This window comes from Erpetoichthys calabaricus, chromosome 16 (assembly GCF_900747795.2).
Source record: "Erpetoichthys calabaricus chromosome 16, fErpCal1.3, whole genome shotgun sequence".
Classification (NCBI taxonomy): domain Eukaryota; kingdom Metazoa; phylum Chordata; class Cladistia; order Polypteriformes; family Polypteridae; genus Erpetoichthys; species Erpetoichthys calabaricus.
In genome coordinates, this window is record NC_041409.2 from 18,923,417 (window position 1) to 18,948,415 (window position 24,999).

The 24,999-nt window shown below is 39.5% G+C and overlaps 1 protein-coding gene across 4 annotated transcripts in view; it reads right to left on the reverse strand.

Annotated features, from left to right (window-relative positions):
- The window catches only part of daam1a (dishevelled associated activator of morphogenesis 1a), a 354,302-nt gene that overhangs the window by 65,715 nt on the left and 263,588 nt on the right, over positions 1 to 24,999 (reverse strand). For 3 of the 4 annotated variants that reach the window (XM_051919792.1, XM_028821962.2, XM_028821961.2), the window contains exons 12-17: positions 20,132 to 20,190; positions 19,790 to 19,977; positions 17,751 to 18,044; positions 13,399 to 13,506; positions 12,174 to 12,203; positions 9,034 to 9,134 (exon numbers count right to left, since the gene is read on the reverse strand). In XM_051919792.1, the coding sequence (XP_051775752.1) occupies positions 9,034 to 9,134; positions 12,174 to 12,203; positions 13,399 to 13,506; positions 17,751 to 18,044; positions 19,790 to 19,977; positions 20,132 to 20,190 (780 nt within the window). The remainder of the gene's footprint in view (positions 1 to 9,033; positions 9,135 to 12,173; positions 12,204 to 13,398; positions 13,507 to 17,750; positions 18,045 to 19,789; positions 19,978 to 20,131; positions 20,191 to 24,999) is intronic. The other variant, XM_028821963.2, reaches the window with a different exon arrangement.

Below are 24,999 nucleotides of genomic sequence, written 5' to 3' on the forward strand. Positions count from 1 at the left end.
AAACTGAACTCATATTAGTGTTTGCTTAATTTGAATGAATTTTCTTTCATTGCCATAGACAATGGTATAGTCTTTTACCCCCCGTAAGTTAATATGAGACAGAAGTTTCTTGCTATATCTGAGGTGCGGTGTGTAAACTAAGTCAGTAGTTAATAATAATAATAATACATTTTATTTATTTGTAGGCATCTTTCTAAACACTCAAGGACACCAAACAATTGATAAAACACAGATTATAAACAAAACTAAAATACAAAAATTAAAATCAGACAGAGCAATTATAATCAAAGAGAAAAAGCAGTCTTAAACAAATGAGTTTTAAGTTTAGATTTGAAAAGTGAAAATGATTCAATATTTCTAAGCTCAGGTGGTAGCGAGTTCCAGAGCTAGTGGCAAGACGGACGAAGGGGACAGTCAAGTGGATGGAGGAAGAGGATCTAAGGGTACGGGAGGGAATGGCAACATGGAGGAGGTCAGACAGATATGGAGGGGCGAGGTTGTGGAGAGCCTTAAAAGTTAACAGGAGAATTTTGAATTGAATGCGGAACTGAACTGGAAGCCAATGAAGCTGCTGCAAAACGGGAGTGATATGGTGAACAGAGGGGGTTCTAGGTGTTTAGAATAGGTTCCATTTCTAGCAGGGACTGAAAGACCCATTTATAGTATGAAAATGGGATAAGCATACAGTTTTCTGATGAAAAATTGCAGCCGCATTTACCCAAAATTACCAAAGTTCTGCAGCTTCAGTATGCTTCAAGGGATTCTGGCAAAAAACGATGCGTCAAAATGATTTCACAGACAACGTATCTTCGTTTAGTAAAAATTCAGTGTAAAACAGTTCACACAAAAAGAGAGAAAAGGGCAATGTGTGAATATCATGCATCCTAATTCTAAACTTTACTGTCTGAAATGTTGTACTGATTATACTCTTGACTGAAGTGTCTTTTACTTATTTTAATGAGAAAAAAAAAGATTTGCAGTTGCAGCAGGCTTAATTAGATAATACTTGCACCGTCCTAGTCAACTTCTCTTCTTATTTCTATATTACTCCAGCTTCACCAATTCAATTTCATGCACTGACATTTCTTTCTTTTGTGGCCATATAAAAGCTACACTGGTGTGCTATAGTGTATGTACTGTATGTGTGTGTGTTTTTAACTGTTGCATTCCTGACTGTAGGAATTGCCAACCCTAACTATGCACTAAGGCGGTCTTATTTAGCACCTCCAAGACATTCTAGCCGAAATGACAAATTAGACCATGACAGCAACAGCCAAGTCCCAATTGTACTGTCTCTGCTACATGGAGGAAAATATAGCATACAGAATTATTTGTACTGTTGTATGTTTGAAAGATGCCTTTACCAAAAATGACTTATATAGTGCCTATAACAAGTATTCATCCCTTTAGAAGTTCTCACATTTTACTGTTATACAACACTGAATCAGAATGGATTTCATTGGTCTTTTTTGACACTGTTCAACAGAAGACTCGTCAGTGCAAAGTAAAAACAGATCTCTGCAAAGAGTCTAAATAAATGTAAAACACAAAAAAAATATTCACCTCCTTCTTGTCAGTATATAGTAGATGCACCTTTGACAGCCATGACAATGTTGAGTCTGTGTGCACAGGTCTATCTCTATCAGCTTTGCACCTCTGGGCCCTGCCATTTTTCACCTTTTTCTTGGCAAAACTGATCAAGCTCTGTCAGGCTGCACGGTGATCGTGAGTGAACAGTCTGTATCAAGTCCAGCCACAAATTCTCAGTTGGACTGAGATCTGGACTCTGACTCAGCCACTCCAGACCATTAACATTGTTGTTTTTAAGCCATTCAAGTAGAGCTTTGGCTTTATTCTTGGGATTGTCATCATGCTGAAAAAGAAATCTCCCAAGGAGCTGGTTTCTTGCTAACTTCATCAGATTTTCCTCCAGGATTTCCCTAAATTTTGCTGCATTCATTTTATATGAATGAAGAGACGCTGCTGCAGACAAACAACCTTAACAGCATGATGCTGCCATCACCAAGCTTTACGGTGGAGACTATGAGTGTCTGATAATGTGCAGTGTTTGGTTTTGACGGCCAAAAAGCTTAATTTGGTCTCATTAGAGTCCAAAAATGATTAGACCATAGCTTCATAATCCAACTGGCTGAATCAGTGAGGATTTGGTAGTGTCCTATTAAAGGGGGGGTAAATGTTGTAATGAGTGCTGACATGGGAAGATTGAGACACACACCAAATGACAGTTAAACTCAAGAATAGGCACGCTTATTTAACACTGACAGATCGCACTCTGAGAAGTTCTACCTTTCCTACGGGAAACAACTTGTACAACAGCAGACACCAAATGGCAACTAGCCACAGCTGTTCGTGCCCTGTTCCTTAAACTACAGCGCCTTGATTGTCTTCCACTGTCATACACGGTCTTTGTCTGCAATCCACTAAAGACTGCCATCTTCTGTGAAAGCTTCTATTTATCTGGTGCTCCGAGAGCCTCTGCTTGCCTTCTTGAACCTTCCCAAGGTGTACTCTGAATACTCTCAGGTATATCAAATGCAGTTTAGCGTTCCTATGTGACAGGTCACGGTCAATCATGCACCCAGCCTCACCCACCTTCAGGGCAATCTGCTGGCTGCTACACTACTTATGTGATCAGTTATTTTGTGTTTTATATTTGAAATTAATTTAGATCACTTTGAAGAGATGTTTTTACGTTGACATTAAATAGACTTTTTCTGTTGATCACTATCAAACAAAGGCCAATTAAATTCATTGTGACTCAGAGTTTTGCAACAGTTAAATGTGAAAACTACCCAGGGGTGAATACTTTTCATAAATACTAAACATCCAAGGGACTGAATACTTTTCTTACACACTACATGTTAAGGATAAATAACAGTGATTCACTGTAAATATTTCATACTTGGGACACAGAAAACTGATTTTCACAGTAATCAGAGGTGGGTAAATCATTAAACTCCAGTTTTAAAGTCCAGCACTCAAACCACTATACCACACATCTCAAGTCTTATAGCTACAACTAGCCAACCCGCGGTGTAGCATACGCCGCATAATTATGTATTGATGGGTGAACACTTCCTGAAAGACACAGTTGTCCAAATGGGGTGGGTTTGAGGATACGACTGTAGGAGAATGAAAAGATGGAACTCTGGAGAGGGCAACATTGTCCGTGACTGAAAACTGGAGGACCACCGTCACGCCTCCACCTCCCAGAGTGATGGATGGGGCTGGACGGCGCTCGGGCGGAACGGGGGGGGGGAGAGGGTAAGGACGCCCATTCCACTCCCTCCGCCCCGCCCCCCCCACTATTCTAGTCTGCTGATTTCTTAGTCATCGTTCAGTACGCACTGCCTGCTCATGTGCCCGCCCCCAACTCCTCACCTGAGTCGGTTTCGTCTCTGCTACAGTCCACATGCACCTGTGAGTCACGTTGACGTTTCATTTTCCAAACACCACCTCAGTCGCTTTCGTCTCTGCTACAGTCCACATGCACCTGTGAGTCACGTTGACGTTTCATTTTCCAAACACCACCTCAGTCGCTTTCATCTCTGCTACAGTCCACATGCACCTCTGAGCCATGCTGACGTTTCGTTGTTCTTTGCGGTTCCAGCTGCTTTTCTATATATAATCCACCAAGTCATCCGACCATGGTAGTAGCGATGGGGGGTGTGTACAAAGGGCAGGGACTTAATCAGTGCGAGCGTATGACCCGCACTTACTGGGAATTCCTCGCCACTTGTCCCTCTAAGAAGTTGGACGCTGACCGCTCAGGGGTTGCGTAACTATTTAGCAGGAGGGAGTTTTGTTCATTATTGGAATTAACCAGACAAATCGTTCCACCAGCTAAGAATGGCCATGCATCACCACCCACAGAATGGAGAAAGAGCTATCAATCTGTCAGTCCTCTCCATGTCCAGGCCGGGTGAGTTTTCCCGTGTTGAGTCAAATGAAGCAAAAGGCTCCACACCTGGTGGTGCCCTTCCGTCGATTCCTTTAAGTTTCAGCTTTGCAAACATACTCCCCCCGGAACCCAAAGACTTTGGTTACCCGGTTGGCTGCCCGGCGGGTCATGGGAGTAATGCCGTCGGATCGCCAGTCGTCATCGCTTATGGTCGGTACTACGACGGTATGTGATTGTTTTCGAACCTACGACTTTCGCTCTTGATTAATGAAAACATTCTTGGCAAATGCTTTCACTCGAATTGTTGGTGGGCATGGTTCTGTCTTGCGTGCATCTTGCTTGCCATGGACTTAGTGAATTCTTAAAGTTGGTGGGCTTGGCTCTGTGAGTTGTCGTCGTATCCCATGGTCTTAGCGTTGGTGGCCGGGTCTTTGTGAGTTGGCGGGCGTGGCTATGTCGTGCGTATCCCATGGTTGTCTGGCGTGCCCTGTCGGCTTATTGAATTATATATATATAGATGGTTACTGGCAATGTTTCCTCTCTTACCAAGCAGTGGGCCTTTTTCACTCTTTCCCCAATCAACCCTTAACCTATTTCTATCTTCTAGGTATGCTTTCCTAGGCAATACTTGGCCCAACCAGTAATCTCAAACCTTACTCAGCTAACAGGTTTACATAATTCAAGACTTGGCAGGATCCAACATTACTGACTTTTCAGGAATATCTGACACTGAAGACAGAAAATTAACAAAAGACAATTGCTAGCTTCAACCAGAGCAATATAAAATAAATGTACATGAAATCTGGGAAGCTATAAAAAAAAAATAATAATATCGAGGACTGTTTGTGTTAGCTACTATGGAAACAAATGAGGGAAAAACTGTACAGAGGAGGAGACTAGGCAAACAATATCCCCATAAGAAAAAGGTTAACAAGAGGATTTTTGGCCCAGGCACACATTTAAACACATCATCAGGTTTGAAAAATGATTTCTGGGGTTTCAAGAACTTACATAAATAGTGAATTCCTTAATTCTGAAGTCAAATTGTCCATACTTGGTAGAGTACTGCACATCTAATTTAAGCAGCAAAGAAATGGCCTTGGAATGCCTTTGCGGGAAAGAATGTGCTTAAATAAGCACAATTTAATAATACAAACTCCACGCCAGCAATAGAGCTGAACAATGGGAGTTAGTGAGGTGCACGGTGTGGAGGTAGTAGCTGTCTTGCAAATACATTCTCATACGGGGAACCTTTTTTACTTTCCAAAAAGGGGACTAAACTTGAATCAAACAAATGCACAGAAGTATTCATCCGGCCCCAGGAACTTTACATCATGGGAGAGGCTCTGTGGAGACCCAGAATCCTCTGGGTTTCTTAAAAAAAAGCTGGCAAGACTGAGAGCACATATGGCTTAGGTGATGATGCAAAATAAGTTGCATAAAAATGTAGCTGGTAATTATGACTAAGAACCAATAAAGTGAGGAATTTCTGTCCAAAGGATATTTAAATTCACAAGCATAACATGCAGAGACTGGCAACCAATGCGTGTAATCACAAAGTAACATTTGAAGGTCTGTTTGGACGAGACATGTCAAGTCAAATACCAAATCCAAGAATCAGGCAATACAGTTGTTTCTTCCCTGTGGCTGGGCTCATGACCAAAGCTACTAAAAGGAAAATTTACTTTGTTTTATCCATAATATGACTAAAATGTGGGAAAGAACACATTTCAATGCTATAAAGCACATACCACATTTAGATACATTTAATAGAGACAAACCTCATTAATTAATCAATTAGAGAATAACAAAATATACAGCATTACTTTACTAAGTATGCAACAGGTTAACACTGCAGGACAGCCTTATTTCACTATTCTCAAATTTTAATTGCAGCCTGATGTTGTCGCATTTAAGCCTGATGATTCTGAATTTAATTTTCTTAATGTACAATTAGCCACCATTTCCTATTACACCTCAAAAAATAAAATATTTTCTACATTCTTGCATTTTTCAACAGCAAATTAAAAAAAATCCCTAGTACTGTTAACAATAATCTAAGAAAACAAACTGCATTCATTCAACATAAGCATAAAACACTATAATAAGGAGGTTACAGAGTTAAGTAGGAAAAAAACAAAAAGGCGCAGTGATGTTGAGCCTGCTAACTATTCCAGCTCTAACTTGTAGTCATCCTTGACGGGAGGATGATGTTTGGAACTAAATAAGGGGTGTCACACACGTGCGTTTAGGAGACAGCTAAAGGGCCTGGGGAACTGCAATACTACACCAGACCAGGGGGTGGCAGAGTGTGCTGACTGTGTCTCTCTCAGTTTCTTGCAGACCATTCCTGGGAAATCTCACCAGGTTCCGGCACCTCTGATGACATCACTTCCGGCGCCTCTGATGACGTCACTTCCAATTCCGGACTAGATGACATTTCCTTCCCCAGCCCTTAAAACTGCCATCTTACCTCCAAATATTCAGTTCTATTTTGTACTCTGTCTGGTGAACATCTCTGTTCAAATATTACAAAACTTTTTCAGCTGGGAAATAATAAATAATATACGGGTGGCTCCCCCAAACCTTTATGATGTCTGAAGTCTCATTCTTATCACAGGGACTAAATTGTCATTCTGTTATCTATGAAAATACCCTGCCATGATGTTTTCATCTTTTGACTTGTTTACAGCAGGAATCTTCTAAAAGAGCAAAAACAGAAAGTACTGCATGACTGTATCTGATTAAAAATGCTGCTAAACCATCAGTTGATCCAATGACTAGGGAAACCGGCCAGTTTTTAGAATCAGTTAATACAGTTACACATATTTACTCAGCAGACATTGCAAAAGAGGTCAACATAATCGAGTAAACATAAGTCTGGGTACAGGACAAGGTTACAAAAATTACCATCACAAATGAAGAACTGTAAACCAAACAGAAAGTAACTAAGATTAACTGGTCTTGTGGCAAAGAACATTAAAACCATTATCAATTAGACAGACAGAGACAGAGTCTTCGAAAGCTTTTTAAAAACACTGAGAAAGTCAGCAGTTTGGATGTAGGTGGGCAGCTTGTTCCACCACATAGCAACTACACATAAAAATGTCTGGATTGAGATTTGAGAGCGAGAAGAAGCAAAGGACCTCATGAGTGCCTCCATATAAATAGGTGCTGTTTCACTAACTGCAGGCAAGCTTGAAGGATTTTAACTTAATGTGTTCTGCAATAAAGGCAAGTGACACGTTTCTGCCTTGCCTGGTTGAACATAAGACATGCCACTTCATTTTGAATCATCTATAGTGGCTTGGTACTGCACATAGGTAATCATGCCAGTAATGGGATGTTGTGGGCCAGACATGACAAGGCCAATGACTAGACCAGATGCTGTGCTGCACACTCTGTCAGATATGGCCTGATGTTGTGGATGGTGTTATTGAAGAATAGCTAGGATGGCTACTGACTTCATATTCGATAGTGATAACATGTCAGGCTTTACAGAGACAGGGTGTTGAATTGACAAACTAGCTGGGATAACAAGGAGTTCTATCTTTGCCAAGTTGAACTGGAGATGGTGTTCCTTCATCCAAGTTCAGATACCAGTGAGTCAAGCTGAGACTCCAGTGCTGAGGTAATGACAGGAGCAGCCAAGAATCAGACACACAATGATATGAGAATCCATGGGACTGGGTGATATGGCTTGGTGAATTGGTGGACAGAGAGAAGAAAGGAGGGACTAGCACTGATTTCTGAGACACTCCTGTATGTGCCTGATGCAATGTTAACATCTCTACCTTCTAAGACACAGGATTGGATCTGCCCAAGAGGTAGGATTCAAACCATCCGAGAGCAGTCCCACTAATGCAGTGGCCAGAGAGGCTCACAAAGAGAATCTGATGGCTAACTGTGTCAAAGGTGGAGGAGAATCAATAAGGATGAGGAAGGATGAGATGTTGGTAGCCCTAGCCAGCACTAGTGTACCAACAATAGGCAGAAGAGTTGTCCAGGGGGAATGGAATACACCGCTACAAAGAACTTAAATGAAACATCTCAGAATTTCTGTTGTCATTTTTTAATATTATATTATAATTAAATTAATACTGTATAATCTGGGCCCTGGCACCACTTGTCTACAGCCCCCAGGAGTGATTTTACAAATTCCACAGAGAGAAGTTTTATTTTTCTGTTATTTGTTTTCAAAAGCCCAAAACTGTTTTCCCACATTCATTTTTTTTTACCAATATCGCTAAGTTTTTAAATGAACATTGCACTATGTATTAGACATAAAATCCTAAGCACAAAACAGTCATTCTTAAGTGATATGAAAACTGTGTGTCCACAAAAAGAACACTGCTTGTTTGCAGAAATTACCTTTTTCATTATTGATCCTTTAGAATTTGAATAGTTTTACTTTGGGAAGATGTTTACAATGGCTAGAACTTTAACAAAAGTGACATAAAAGATCAATTGTGCTGTGTAGTAAAACCTAAAAGAAACCTGAAGCCTTTACCCGATACTAAATCTGATACAGCCTTTGCACAGGTATGTAAGCCAAGAAATGACACTTGTCATTCTGCACATATGCTTATGACAGTTTAGTGATTGTCACTGCATTCACAAGAAAGAAACAGCATTTCCCAAAATGTTACACCCAGAACCAATGGAGTACCTTCTGCACTACATATCTAAGGTTGCCTCATTTGCAGGAGGGAACAAAAAAAATAAAAAACCTTCCCTGGATAGCGTGGTCAACCAAATATGGCTCATTTGGCACAACTGTTCTCATGCCTTCAAAATAATGAAAGCAGGAGGCAGACAGAAGGAAGTACATCTTCTGAATATAAAGATGCAGCCAAAATACAGAGTCTCTTAGAACAGAGGCAGTATCATGACTTGTCACCAGCTTACAGTGCTCTTGTCCAGCTGTTAAATAATAATACGTAACATTTAGTAGTTCTCTGGGTCCTGCCTCAATCAACAATACCACTGCCTCTTAATCATAGACCTCACTGCAGCTGGTAAGTGGGCTACTTAGGTACTTAGCTTTGAGTCAGGGCAGGCTTTCCTGGAGAACATGAATTCCAAATACCTGAATACAAAACAAATCTGACCTTGACAGAAGGATGTTGCAGTTCTGTGCTCTTCTACCGTCAATTACTGACAGCTCCTTGACTTTTCTGGAACCCAACGTATCATCATTTTCAGTTTCTTTCTGTAGTGGAAGAAATAAATAAGTAAACTCACATCCTACAAATTTCTGATTTGGTTGTAAGATCAGCAGGGGCCTCATGTATAATGCCGTGTGTAGAACTCACACTATAATATGGCATAAGCACAAAAGCGGGAATGTGCGTATGCACAGAAAAATCCAGATGCAGGAATCTGCACGTATGCAAACTTCCACGTTCTTCCGCTACATAAATCCCGATCAGCATGAAAAGTAACGCACGTGCATGCGCCTTCTGTCCCGCCCCAACTCCTCCCAGAATTACGCCTCTTTGAATATGCAAAGCAATATAAATAGCCCTTAAGCTCAGCCTTCTGTGAAAAGACAATGGAAAAAGCATGGGGGAAAATATAAGAATTTCAGCGAATACCAAGTGGAGGCAAGGAAAAACGTACAATTTGTTGGTTTAAACAGTGGTATAAACAACGAAAGGAAGTTGATCGAGTGACAGAAAGTGTTGGAGAAACTCGAAAGCTGAAGTTCACAAAGTTGCACAATGCTGAAATAAAAAAAGAAGTTGTCAGATATCAAAGTCGCCATGAAAAGGGGAGTCATAGCCCACCGTCTGAGTGTCATATGAAAGCTTATTAGGGTACAGAGAAAAAAAAATAGGCACACAGTGGGGAAAAAAGCACGAAATGTCAACTTCAATCTCGAAATTTCCACTTTAATCACGTAGTTTATTTTGTCATTAAAGTAGAATATCATAAACTTCATCTTAAAATCGTTTAATTTACTAGTTTCTCAAATCCATCGTAACTAAAGTAGCACGTTAAATGCTTTGTTTTGTATTTGATCTTCTATGTGCTCTATGTGTGTGAATCACTACGTGCTTCTGGGTTTTGCCTTCCTCCGAAAGGACACAGAATCCATTACATTCGTAATATTACAGCTCTCTGAATAATTAAAATACTGAGATGTATATTTGATATAATTTTCATGATGATAGGAGTTAAAGCATGTTATTAAACATGGGAACACGGTGGCGCAGTGACTGTGCACGACCTTCGATGAATTTATTGCAGCAGTGCTGTCTCTTTCAAACATACTAACCCCCAATTCCTGTCCTTACCTTTCTTTCTCCAAATACCCAATCGCCACACAATCGGCTCTGTAATAGACATTAAGCCATCTGTAAGTTTGTAACACAGATTCTTCAAAACTTTTAAGGAACACTGAAATATCTTCGTAGTGTATGTTTAATTATTCTATCCTTCACGCCAGTCCCAGTGAAGCATACAGTGCGAGGCAGGAACAACCGCCAGATCCTTGCTAGCGTAGCAACACCGTGTTCTTTAATTATTAACAATATAGATTATTTAAATGAAGTTAAAGTTTTATCTGTATAATATAATAAACATATTTTGCTGCATTTCATCTTAAAAATGATATCATCATCATATGTAAATACGTGCTTTATAAAGTGGCTCAGGTTGTGCAATATTATAACTGTAGTGCAAGTTTTCAGTGAGGTGATTGTACTTAAAAGTCCAAACAGTTCTACAAGGAGCACTTCATGAACTGATTCATTGCGTTTAGAGCTCTTGGGATGAAACTCTTTCTGAACAGCAAGGTCCGTACAGGAAAGGTTTTGAAGCGTTTGCCGTGTGAGAAGCAGTTCAAATAGGAAGCATGGCTGAGGCAGCGTGTGCTTGATGCTGTATACCGATAATTCTCTTTCCGATCAGCTGCGAGGTGATTGTACTTAAAAGTCCAAACAGTTCTACAAGGAGCACTTCATGAACTGATTCATTGCGTTTAGAGCTCTTGGGATGAAACTCTTTCTGAACAGCAAGGTCCGTACAGGAAAGGTTTTGAAGCGTTTGCCGTGTGAGAAGCAGTTCAAATAGGAAGCATGGCTGAGGCAGCGTGTGCTTGATGCTGTATACCGATAATTCTCTTTCCGATCAGCTGCTCCGAGTGGTGCAGTGAGAGTAATATGGAAAAAGATGATCCGTTGTGGCAACCCCTAACGGGAGCAGCTGAAAGAAGAAAAAGAAGGTGCAGTGAGAGTAACAACGCTAAAGCAGTTATGGTATTTGGAATAGTTTGACCATTCCGTGGACCATTATATTGTTAATGGTTAATTACAATCAGGTGCATTAAACTAATAAACAATATGTGGTTAATTTCAGTGTATTCAGGGATGTGGATCTGAAAAAGAAAGGGAAACCACACAGGAACAGTAGCTCTGCTTTGATGCTGGGTGCCGCCAGTCTTCAAAACTTGCGTACACCAGAGTATGAGATACCGTGAAAATGTGCGTGGCTTTACGCCAAGTTTAGGTTTTATACATCGCAATTTGAGTGTGGAAACTTTCGTACACACTGTTTATACATGAGGCCCCAGGTTACCAAGTTACACTTTTACTGACTAAGCTACAATAGCCACAAAAAGATTCTGATGACCTAGTTCAGCTAAAAGATGTCATAACTATTCTTAGTGTTCTTTCTACCTTTGATGCACAACTACTTCATTATTTATAAAACTTCACATGTTATCTGCAATTCTTAGAAATAATCCAGCATCTACATTGCTTCTCGCTTTGTAATTTAAAGTGCATGGTGTTTGAAGAGAAATATATTTTCAGCAATAATTAATCTAAATCTATCCAGCTCTTTACAAAAGAGAAGATGAGAAGGCAGGTATGATTAAGAATCTTAAGATTGTAGGAGTCATAGGCCCGGTTTTGTAAGAGTTTAGTAAAGGAGGTTAGGAAGGGTGTCATGCCTCTTCTGACACTTGCCACAAACCATCTTGAAATATGAAAAACTGATCATTCAAATATCCAGTGATCCCAGACAGTGACTGCATCGCAACACCATTACATAGCACCACTACCATTACCAGTATGTTACACTCCCGGAATTGTTATCCTATGACACAGAACTATATTTTTACAGATTCATTTAGTCATTTTACAAGGTTAAAGGCATTTGGTCATTACAACCCAACCTCCACTTCCAAAACATATTTTACAACTAAATATCCCAAAAATTTGTTCAGGAGTTAGGTATCACTCACCTGTTTACTGTTATTGTTCACAAAGAAGTCCTAAAATGCAGGCAAGAAGCAGGGAAGAAGCAGCATTCATTAAAATAGGGTAGTTTGGCAAATCAAGCAAATGAATAGCCATTCATAGCAAATCAATAAAAAATATACAAACATAATGTGGTGGTATTATTATGAAATGCATTGACCAAGACATGATCATTGAGTGATGAAGAGTGGAGCCATGCAAATCATTAAGCATTGAATTACGATTTATTATTAAAAAAAAAAAAGGCTTAATCAACTAAGAACCATAAGTAGATTTATTGCAGCATGACCAGCCCTTAGAAGAAATAAATTCTGGCTTGAGTGAACCTTTTAACATTATACATTTTCTGGCTTTCTGCATTAGCTAATAACAAAAAGATTAACTAGAACCTGCAGGGGAAGAATGCAGACTGGACCTTAGAGAAACAAGCTCCTCTATTGCAGACTTGGATTGAGCTTTCTGCCAGCTGAACTAAGGCGAATCATGAAATACACAAGGATGTCAGGCCTCAAACAAGCCTCATTTGAGTAAAATATTGCTCTTTCAACAGAAACACACAAACAAAATTAGCATCCAACATTAAAATTAAATGTTTGAAATAAAATGCAACAATACACTAAAATAATGTTGCAAAGACCCAGTGAACATGGGATAAATCTTCTAAATACTTTTGACAGGGCAGATATTCTTATATACACAGCTAAGCAATAGCTTGAAACATAGGACCCATGCTATATCTGATTTTGAACATAGCAGTGAAGAAATTAAAGTTTATATTGGTCATGATATTTCACAGTAAACTGAATTAAAGTTTTCAAACACATGACACTTTTTCTAGGGGATTAAATGATTCTTTTTCTGCCTATATCTAATGATAAACAATCCTAATAATAAACCAAGGATAACCTATTTGCGTTCACTCTGAATATTGTGTGAGTTGCAAAAAAATTAATATTATATACTGTACATCTGTGTCATGCTCTACAGATCAGTAATGATTTTTAATAAAAACTATGGTTAATCATGCATGTCCACATAACAAGCTGAGAAAGTTCATATTTGCATTTAAGCATCTGAGAGATTAATAAAAAGAAGAATGCTAAACAGCCTTTCAAAGCATTTCAAAAAAACAAAGCCAGCTTTTAAGTGAAAAACACTGTAGCACAATCTTTTCACAACCGTGAACTTTTAGCTAACCATATTGGGTACCTGCTGCCTCTGATAAGCAGAGAATGTCTTCTCAATGTCTTCAAGGTCAAGCACTTTAAATACTTTAACATCATCAATATCTGTCCACACTGTTCCATCAAGTTTGACCTGCAGATAAAAGAAAATGAGTACAGTGGTCAGTTAACGGTTTTATGTCTTGGCTATGATACAAGTACACCTGGCACTAAAATGTCAGCAGCAAACTGGTTAAAGGGCGAATGAAAGGGATTATACACCATTTTCACATTATCTATGTGTAAATTCATCTAGTTATGGTGTACAGTCTATTGTGGTGCATGGAATCCCAACGCAAAAGAGACAATGGTAGAAATTTGTGAACTGGAAGGAATTTTGCTGTATCATTTTTATCAGAATGAAGACATTAAGAAACAGCCTTTGTTACTTGTCACAAAAGAGAACACACATGTTGGAGAGTGGACATTTCATTAACATTCTGACACAGATGGCACATCTCGTAGCGCCCATCTACACCATTCACTGATGTCCTCCACAACTGCTTATGGATAGATAGATATATTCATGATCGCATTTTCTGACTTTGATGAGGATCCCTGTCCTCTCCCACCACGCAATCCATACCCATCCCTGAGATAGAAGGTTCATGGTGAAGCACGATTTTTAAAAAAATAATTGGGTCCCCAAGTGTGCAGACTCTAAACAGGTTCAGGCGTGTGTATGCAGACGCCGCTCCGGGGTTGATCAGGGTGCTTGGGTGATCACGAATTCACATACAAATGTGAGTGGGTCAGTCAGGTGGCTCATTCACAACACACAGTGGGTGAGGAATATTACCTGCACCCAATCAGGCCTATATAGGGAGACTGCACGTCAGAGAGAGGGAGAGAGAACAAGAAAAGAATAATGATGAATCGACGTTTAAGGAATGGAGAGAAGGGCAGGAACAGGATGGCAGCTGCTACGATATGTGAAGGGAAGCAGGTGGGCCAAATGTTCAAGAAAGGGGCAGAGGAGCAGTTACTGCTGAGCACTCTTTGAAGCAGGAGCGACCAAGAGCTCCAAGAGGCTCCCACGAAAGCCAAACACACTGTGATGTGGAGGGAGCAAAGAGCAAACCTTGGCACAGCGCCATGCGAACGTCAATGGATGGGCAACAGGGACCCAAGTTGGATTAAGAGTTGTCTGCATCTGCTGGTGGACGTCCCCTCGTGCAGAGGAAAAATTAATAAATGGCAAGCTGTCGGCTTTTAGAGAGAAGACTCAAGGCTCATGGTTTTAATACAGGATGTTTACCCTTGATTTTAAACTTGCTTTTATGGAAATAATTTATGGAATATTTTAACCTCCACTCAACACATTTAGATTTTATGGATTATTTATTTATGGACTAGTTTTGAAGCACTGCACTTGTTTTTGAACATTTTGCTCTGGTTTTAATAAAAGCACTGCACACATTTGCACCAATCTCTTGCTGACTGTGTGTGTCCTGTGTGATATCCTGTATTAAAACCGTGAAACTGCTGTAATTCCCGGGAAAACAGGAATGGCAAGCTCGCATATATAGTGTGTAAAAGTGTAAAAAATCAATCAAGAAATACAAGAGTTATAGTTGAAAATAATTAAGTGGCACGGTTTTATGGCCCACGGTGTAGTGTGTTGCCGATTAATTCAGTCAACAACAGACCAGCAGCAGTCAGTCTCCCGGCTGACTGAGCACAGTGGACTGGGAGGAGTCTGGACTCTGCAGCGCACGAATGCCGGAACGGGGCAGAGTTCACGGACGTCTGTGCTGTTGACAGCTTTGAACAGCAACTTGAAATCGCAATGCGTTAGTCCGTTGCATCCGCATTATCTGTGCCAAGAAACTTGCCATCACAGAATGATGACAAGAAACTGGATGCATCAGTAAAAGCTGAAACGGCAGTGTTTCAGAGCAACGGCAAGCGCGGGCGTTGTTTAGAACAAGTGTATCAGTATCTGATGACTGTGCTGCCTACTTCAGTGGAGGCAAAGCGTGCTTTCTCAGCGGCTGGCATATTCTGCACAAATGTGCGCTCTCGCCTGGACAACCGCACGCTCGACACGTTGTGCTTTCTACGCTCTTATTACCGCAACTAACTAGATACGTGTACTTATATGACAGCATGAATTGCTTGTAGTTAAGGTTAGTCTTTTATTGGTGTCAACATATTGCAGTAGTTTTATTAAAAATAAATGTCGCTCGTTCTAAAAACGTTCACATGTGAGATGCCCATGCACAATGTCATTCCTGGAAACCTGGGATTGCCTTAGGTACTTAATGGAGTTACAGTCTGAACTTTGAGTGGACCATGCACAGACATTCACCTTTTTACTCTTGAGCCAGTCCAATGTTGCTTTGACTTTCCATCTTGGATTACTGTCTCAAATGAAATGTGAATCTTCACTCAAGCCCTGGTTTTCTAGCAAATTCACACAAGCACTCCGTAATATTTTCTGAATCTCGGAAGGAAGCGCACAGGAAAAAAGCGCACAGGAAATATCCGCACAGAAAAAAGTGCACAGTCATATAAGCGCATGGGAAATAACCGCACATAGTAAAATGCGCGCACAGAAAAAAATGCATACGGTAAAGTGCGCATGCGGAAAAAAGCACACGGCGGCGACATATAACTATTACAAACATAAAATATACACCACCTATACTGCTGGACATTTTTTATTATAATAAAATATAAATGATTAACACACCCTCATTAACAGTATTATTGTAAATTAGCTATTCTCCTCAAGTAAGACAATTTGTCCTCAGTTTCGTTATATTATTCTACAGAGCTGGCAACAAGCACGTAAAGTTGTCTGTATTTCCTTTTGGTAGGCTCAAGTCTGTTAGCTTGGGCGTTCACTAAAGTGAGTTTATGGCATGCTAAATCCCACCGCAATCCGTCGAAAAGCATCCATATGCTCGGATGACTGCAATGAAATAGGGAGTTAAAGGCATTGTGGAACCCTTCGCAATACATTTAGTGAACAATTATACAATTTCGTTTATTGCGATGTATAATATAAAGTTTTTTTCTTCTTTGCATATACGCCTTTGCCATTCATGCATTTTTCCCATGTGCATATTCATCCACATGCGTTTTTTCCCCGTGTGCACATTTTTCCGTGTATGGTTGGTTCCTGTGCACTTATATGACTGTGCGCTTCTTTCCGGTCATCATATTTTCCAGTATAACACCCAACCCATTTTCCTTAATTTGAAAAAGTAGCCTATTCCCTTCTAATGAGAAGCTTAGTATGATGCTGCCTTCACCAGAGGTGTTGTTTCTCAGGGCATGGGAAGTGTTACCCTACGATCATCATTCTTCTCAAATCTCCTTGTTGCCGAGATGATGAATTTTGACAAACGCACTTTTTCTTTAGATGGCGAGAAGGAGGGAGATCCAAACACCTCCATATAATTTTATGCAACTGTGTTTTTATCTACAAATTGTGAGAGTGACTTGAGTGGTGCACTGGTAAAGGCAGCGGTAAGGTGGATACATCTCATTTGGGAAATTTCTATCACATGTGAAACCTCAGACCTATCCAGACTACACAGTATACATATTTGGATGTTTTGACTTTAAAATGTAAGAATTATTACTTCTTTTAAATTTTTTATTCTTGAGTAGGTGAGTTTACAATAAAAATATAGATTTGGGGCGGCACGGTGGCGCAGTGGGTAGCGCTGCTGCCTCGCAGTTGGGAGACCTGGGGACCTGGGTTCGATTCCCGGGTCCTCCCTGCGTGGAGTTTGCATGTTCTCCCCGTGTCTGCGTGGGTTTCCTCCGGGCGCTCCGGTTTCCTCCCACAATCCAAAGACATGCAGGTTAGGTGGATTGGCGATTCTAAATTGGCCCTAGTGTGTGCTTGGTGTGTGGGTGTGTTTGTGTGTGTCCTGCGGTGGGTTGGCACCCTGCCTGGGATTGGTTCCCTGCCTTGTGCCCTGTGTTGGCTGGGATTGGCTCCAGCAGACCCCCGTGACCCTGTTTGGATTCAGCGGGTTGGAAAATGGATGGATGGAATATAGATTTGAAAAAGATGAACAAACATTTCCAGTAACATTTGAAAACTTAGAGTCCTAATAGATTTGCAAGTCACAGCATATAGTGGGAAAATAGCAGCTTTTAATGGATCACCTTGAATTTAGCGGGCTGACTATATGATACGCTAATTTGATAAAAATACACATAGTGCCAGGTTACAAAAAAAACAGTTGAGACTAATTCACTCAAGAGCACATTTTTCAGCTTTTCTTGAAAAACTTGCTTCTCTGTACAATGTAGTACACACAATTTAAGACATAGTCCTTAAACGATCAAAATCTCTAGCGATTCTGTAACACTTACCTCTGGCAGCTTGGCCCAGTTAAAAGACTTGAGAGGATTGGATGGCTGTGGAATGTTCTTCTTTTTTAAAGAAGGACCAAGAGGTGCCCCTGGCGGGGGAGGTGCCCCTCCAAGGAAGGGTGGCCCTGGAGGAGGAGGAGGACCACCAGGGGGTGGGGGAGGTGGTGGTGGCATTCCACCAGGAGGGGGTGGTGGAGGAGGTATGCCCCCAGGAGGAGGTGGTGGAGGCAAGGGACCACCAGGCGCTCCTGGTGGTGGAGGAGGGCCACCTGGGATAGAGGCAAAACTTGGTCTCTGTATGGAGAGAAAAAAAGAGAAGAATTAATGATGGATGAAATTAAGTCTGCAGAACCAGAAGTAAAATAATAATAATAAAAAACAACTTCTAGAATTTCAACTGTAAGTGTGAAGAAATAGTATAATCAGAGCAAAATTAAACTTTCTTTAAGGAGCAAAATCATGAACAGACTGTTGCCGCATTTTCAATGAGTTGGTTTCTTTCATGGCTTTGGCCTTTTCAGTGAATTATTGAGTGGAAAGCAAGGGGAAAAAAAAATCAACACTGAAACACTGAGCTGGAGATCAAAAAGTCAAATTTCTAAAATAAGCCAACACAAACACACTTTATTTCAAAGAGCATCTTTTACTGAGTACACAATCTCACCTACACATTTATAACACACTATTTGTAGATTGCTATATTTGAAGCACAGAAGGTCACATAACAAGGTAATCATGGGACAACCTTATATTGTAAAGCCCACTGTCTCAGCTACTGCAGCTCTGAAAAGGTACAGTAGTGCACTGCTCAGGATTCAGAGAAAGACAACTCTTAGCTTTCTGAAGACCAACCATTAGCTGACTGAAACTGCACAACAGGGTCAGTGTGAGGCAGTAGGATACTAAGAAACAGGAAAGGTTAATAAGTAATAAAGGAGAGATGTGGACGCTAAAAAGGTTGTTTTTTAATTTCATGTCTGCTGCTTTTACAATCTGTCTGGTTTTAGAACGGAATGGAATAGATGGCAAATGTAACATCAACCCACCTTATCCGGCCATCCATTGTTCAGAAACCAATTCATAGAAACCAATGTATTTAAATAAAAGCAACTCTTACTGAGCTAAAAAAGGATGCAATAAAATCCAAAAAAATAACCTGTCAGTCCATTTAATGTGTAAATGATTTTTATCCCACATTCACTAGTTATCTGAGATGAGCAAAAATAATTTCCAGTGTAGTTAAATATTTTAACCTAAAGGGGTAAGGAAGTTTTATTTAAAGATTGTCTTGATAAGTCACATTAGGCCGCACTAATAAGCAGTGACCTAGGTTCACTCTTATGTTTTCATTATGGTTTTTACAAACAGTAGCATAACAAACTGTAAAATATGGAAATATTACCATACAATAAACCCACCTCATAAATGTGGAAACATCTCATGACATGTTATGCGCAGGAAAGAAAAGTTTAAAATCAGATACACAGCTATGTCTGGAGATATGTATGTATTTATGATTTACTTAGAATGTCCGCTAAATGAAGGAAACATCATTGACTCTGTTATTATTCTGGCAGACTGCAACCAGCTAGCTACCACAACAAAAATAAGTGTAAACAGGACATGGTGTATACTTGTAAGACAGAATATTCATTTACACTACCAACTAATCTGTTAATGTTTTTAAAAGATAAATATAAGGACCTTTGATCCCTTAAAAATTCTGATAATACAGATTTTTCTTTTTTTTCTACAAGAAACAGCCGAGTGTAAAAGCTAAGCATTACACTTTTGGCACAGCCATCTCCACAATAATGTTTAGGCTGGTTAAAAACGCATACCCACACTGAAAGATCCGACTAGCCTATATCCAACTTAAGAGACTCAGCACTAAAGCTTCTGAGAATAATGTATGAAACATGGCACGCAGCTAGAAGTTGCCTTCAAAAGTAAGGCTTTATCTATTCTAAGGTAAACACCTATGGCTACCCGGGACCACTTTGAACAAAGAAGGGAAATTAGGATGGTAAATGACATACGCTGCTGAGATCATGAAGCTGTGTGGAGAGATCAGCCACTTGCTGTTTTGTCTGCTTCAGCTCAACAGATTCTTTTTCCAGTTTTTCTTTCATCTTGTTGAGCGTCTGCATCATTTCATCCTTCTCCTGGGATTTGGCTTCACACTCTCGCTCCTTCTTTTCAAGCTTCTGCTGCAGTTCATTGTGTTCTGTTTTGGAAGAAAGACAGAGATGTTACAAGCCAGTTAGTTCTCTTTGGTTTTGCCATAACTAGACTGTACCTAGTAAACCTCAGATGGGAAACTGCAGGCTAAATCATTTGATGAGGATTAAGTAATTTTTTAAATGTATATAATAAATTACCTTTTCGCATTTTTTCAGCTTGTTCTTTCCACTGTTTTACTTCATTTTCATTGACAAGCCTGAAATGTAATAAAAAAGGGGAAAAAATAGCAAACATGGCAAAGGCTTAACCATTAAACCACAAATAAGAGCAAAACAATATTTTACATTAACAGTGATTTTGAATAAATGTGTACAGGGTAGCAAATGCAGCAATTAGATCTCAGATTCAAAACCAAGCTGGAACACCACATGTCAGTCCTGTCTTCCCATGTCTGGCAAAGAAAAGTAACAGATTAGGTGATAATTTCCATCTTTCGCAGTGTACAATGTTTGGTAATGCACTCAATAATGGAGTAATGTGCCTGTTCGACGTATCGTTATGAATTCTGCTTGTTGTTGTTGAGAAAAAGTCTGGTGCTACTGAATTAGTCAAAGTACACAGATGGATGCTCAAGTATTTTATGGGATATGTGAACTTCTAACTACAAGGATTTATTATCCTTTTGTGTCCAAATAATTCACACACTACTACTCTTATCCATACCTGTGCATTTCAGAGATTCCACTTACTTAAAATAAACAGGTACATTAACTCTTTCAGGGCTGATGTTGACTTTTGTCAAAAGGAGGAGTTGACGATGGTAATCAAGTGTAAACTGTGACAGAACCAACCATTATGTTTTAGTAGGACTCTCGTTGCTAGAAGGAAAGTTAGCTTCATTGGTTTGACCAAGATTTCCAGCACTTGTGTAAGTAGTAAGGCACAAACAAGAGCAAAAATGGCACTGATATCTGGCGAGAGATCAAAGCGAATGCGTAAAGCAAAATACCCCATGGACAAAGTTCTGCCTGTTATCTCTGAACTGGACTATGACTTGTCAGACTCCGATTTTGTTACTAGTGATCGGAAACGAATGTGAGGTTCCAGCTTCAGCTGACTGGTCCCCAGCTAATCACGGTGCTGAACAGGTTCATGTAGCTGACATGCCTACAGCAATGTTAGCCAGGAGGACTGCCACTTAACAATTATAAGAGGTAGAAACCAGATGGCAATGCACTGAGACCATGACCGCTGATGATGCTGCCCCAGCCACATGAAGATGCCTGGCAGCAAGCCTGCCGCACGTTCTTAGCAGTGGCAGCCGCAGCATGCAGCAACAGACATTTTATATTGATTTCTGTGTGAAACCATTGCTTTTTGGAAAGAATATTCAGCCCTCAAAGAGTTAAATAAATGAAAATGTACAGATCAATCAAACTTTACATTTTTATTACCCTTTCATTTAAAAGTTAAATACCCCTTAACTGTACACAGGCCCATAACGTTGTATAATGTAATGTGATCTTCACAAGCAGGTTTGTTTAAATAGAACAGAGCTCACTGATAATGTAGATGTGAGCTTCATAAATATACGTCTTCAGTAAGTAATGGACTGGAAGGGATACGTTACACTCAGGACCACACAGAGCTTCTGCACATTTCAGATAGTATTAGCAGTTAACTCTAAACAGTGCTCTCAGATTTTATTTTTTATTTTTTAGCTATGTTGAAAACAATTTATTCGTCAATGAAAAACAACAAATCAAGTTTTCAAACTATATACTGTCGTGGTGGAATACATATAGGAGTAAGAATTTATGTAACTTTCAACAATCTTTCTCATTAGGTGATAGCAGCAATTTTAAATAAACTGTCACTCATTTACAAAACAAGTTTAACGTGCACGACCATTTGCACCATGGAGGCATCAAAAAATCTAGCATCACTAGCTTATATATTGAGTTAGCCAGAACATTCAAGGATCCCTCCTCCATTTTGCTTACTCAACTGGCAGTGCAGAATCAGACTTTTTTTTCTTTGTTTGACTATCCATTTTATTTTTTATGTGCACTAACTAATAGGTGAACCACAGTAGAAACTTGTCAACAATCCATCATGAGAAATAACTTTTTGGAATTTAGGGAATATCTATCTATCTTTAAGAAAGTATGTTAAATTTGTGGAAAAGAAACAGCTAAGAATTTGCAAATGAAGCACTTTTCCTGCCGGCTAAGGTTTAAGCATGGAAGTATTACCAAATGCTTATAACAACTGTGGAAAACTAATGATAATGAGCGTGTAGGTCTCTAATTCTTTAATATATCATTATGACATGCTGCCATTTCCAATTTAAGGGCATTCAGCTTTTCAAATGGAAAACGATGGGACTTGAGAGGATTAATGTGCCATTGACAAAGACTAGTGGTGCTTTAATAGGCAAGCTAGTAACATCTGTGTAAATGAAGAAAGAAGAGCATTATAAAGTAATTTATTATTGGTTTGAGTCTTTTGTTTTAATATTGTATTTAATACAAAAGTATAGTTCTAGTATGTCAATGAATTTCCACTGTGACAGACCTGAAGGCCCATTTATTCTTGATGAATCCACAGCGTTGTAAGGGTCTGCTAGGGGCAAGGTCCTTGCTATAGCCAGCAGAATCGGTCATGGTTAATTAAACATGGGTTGAGTTAAACATATAACTCTGCCTCTAATTTATAGACATCACGCATCCATTATTTGAGTTAGACAGCTCTTTTAACCCTGATCTTAACCATAGTGTAACTGGACGTAAAGCACCTACAGTCACAGTAGTCTGACAACTGTCACTAGGGGTGGAATTAAATGTTTAACTCAAGCCATGTTTAATCAGGCCCCATGTTTAACAATACAGCAAAGGGAACTTGCGCTAGGGTTCACGTGATATTAATTTGGATAGCAATCATGGTGCATTGATCCTTGTGTCGGTGATGGCATGCCTCTGAAATTTTCTGACCGTGAGGTCCCGTGCACGTCGATGGTGTATGCACTAGACAGAAAACCTGGGCTCACTGAAGGAGCAGTTGTGTGAAATGATTTGTTGCTACCTGCTCCTATACAATACAACACCAAAGGAACACAGAAATAGTCAATATGCATAAATTCATGGAGGGAAATCACCCAGACTACGGGGAAAAATGAAAGTTTGTGCAGGCAGAACTAGAAATATAAGACAAAAACAGCTGGAGGAATCCACAACCATGCACTAAATGCTTCAATTATAAATAGAGCTGGGTGGGCATCCTCTGTGTGTGTGACCATTTGCAGCTGCCTGTACCCGAGTCTTAATTAGGTCTTAACATGGCTATGTTAAGCATATGATGCCATGAGCCCCTTGTAGGGTTATGCCATCCTAAACTTGGCTGGCTGCATGGTTACAGGGTTTCGCTGCAATCAACCTCAGAAGCTGATTCATGTGTTACACTGTAATAATGGCTTCACGGTTGTCACTTTTGGCACTTTCCAGGGAAATTTAAAAGCTCCCACGAGTGTCTGTTTTGTCTGTCTCAGAAACAAATGTAATAGGGTTATGTTTAAGACATTTTCTTGAAAACACCTTGACTAAGAAGAGCTTCCTAAGAGCACTTTTCAGTCAAGACAGATTCTAAAAAGTGAATTGGCTCTGCAGAACAGACCAGTGTGTAAATCAAAGGGACAGTTGATTCATCAACAGTCAAAACTGAGCTGGACTAAAAGTTACTAAAACAAAAAACAGCAAAAACATGAAATGTAATTAATACACAATTCAATCAAATTCACACATAGCTTTATTTAGAGGCTAAGCAGAGGTTGGGAGTATGCGCTGGTAGCGATTTGCCGCACCCACTACACGACGAGCCACCTGGATTGGGACTTCCTAAGTCATTAACATCTGTAGTGCATCAGAAATGTCACTGGACACCTCTATTGTCGATGTTAGTAACGGGATCTCAAATTCGGTTCTTGGAGATTTTGCTAAGATCGCTTCTAAAATTAGAAAACCATTCACGCTGCTAATAGGCTCGTCATCTAATCAGGCTTATTCTGCTACTGTTGTGGCCTGTTAAAAATTTCAGCCAGTGCATATTTTACTTTTCTAAGAAAATGAACAAAACCCAATTTGAAAAGCAGTGGAGTGGAACCACTCAGTCCTCAACTTTTTTTCTGTCATTGTGTTGTACAAATTGCATGCATATACAGCACACTCTGGTGTAAACTTATCAGATTAGCGGATGAATGATGCCTATTGTCTTGAAAGAAAACAAACCATCTTATCATATAAACAAACAAAAATGAACCAAACAGGAATCAAGGAAATGACTTGAATTACATGTTGGGATGGAAAAAAAAGCATCTCTTAGAATCTGATAAATAAGTAACTGTTACACAAGTTGTAGTTTCTAAGACTGCAGATAAACAGCTGAGGTTTCTTTAATAGTAAGAACTCGCAATCAAAATTCAGTAAATTATTATCAGAATTATTACAACTTATTTTGGTGTAGCACTCTTCACTGAGTACAGGCACAGAGCGCTTAATGAACACCAATTTATAAAACCCTTTAAATGGATTATCAGCTTTAAATGTACAATGACATAAAAAGAGGATTTTCAGAAGAAGCACTGTATTGATAAAATTCATTTTAAATGGTGTTGTTTTGAAACTTTCAAGATCATTTTTGGGGAAGGTGTACATGTCATAACGACAAAATCCTAAACAAGTATGAAAATCAAATCAAAGATAAAGGCCAATAATGCTGAATAATTTAACAGATTCTGCCACAAATTAAAATATTATAAATTAATTTGACTATTTAAAACAATTATATAAAGTATGTGGAATAATTTAAAAAGTGCCAAATGAATTTAAAATTTACTACAATGACATACATACAGAAAATAATAAAAACCAAACTTACTAACATTTTCAAACTAATCTTCTTCTATAATATGCTACCGTGGCTGTTCATTTGTCTGTCCAGGATTTTAAATCAGCTGTAGCTCGCAAACCGTTTCACCTATTGACTTGAAATTTGGTACACATATACTACG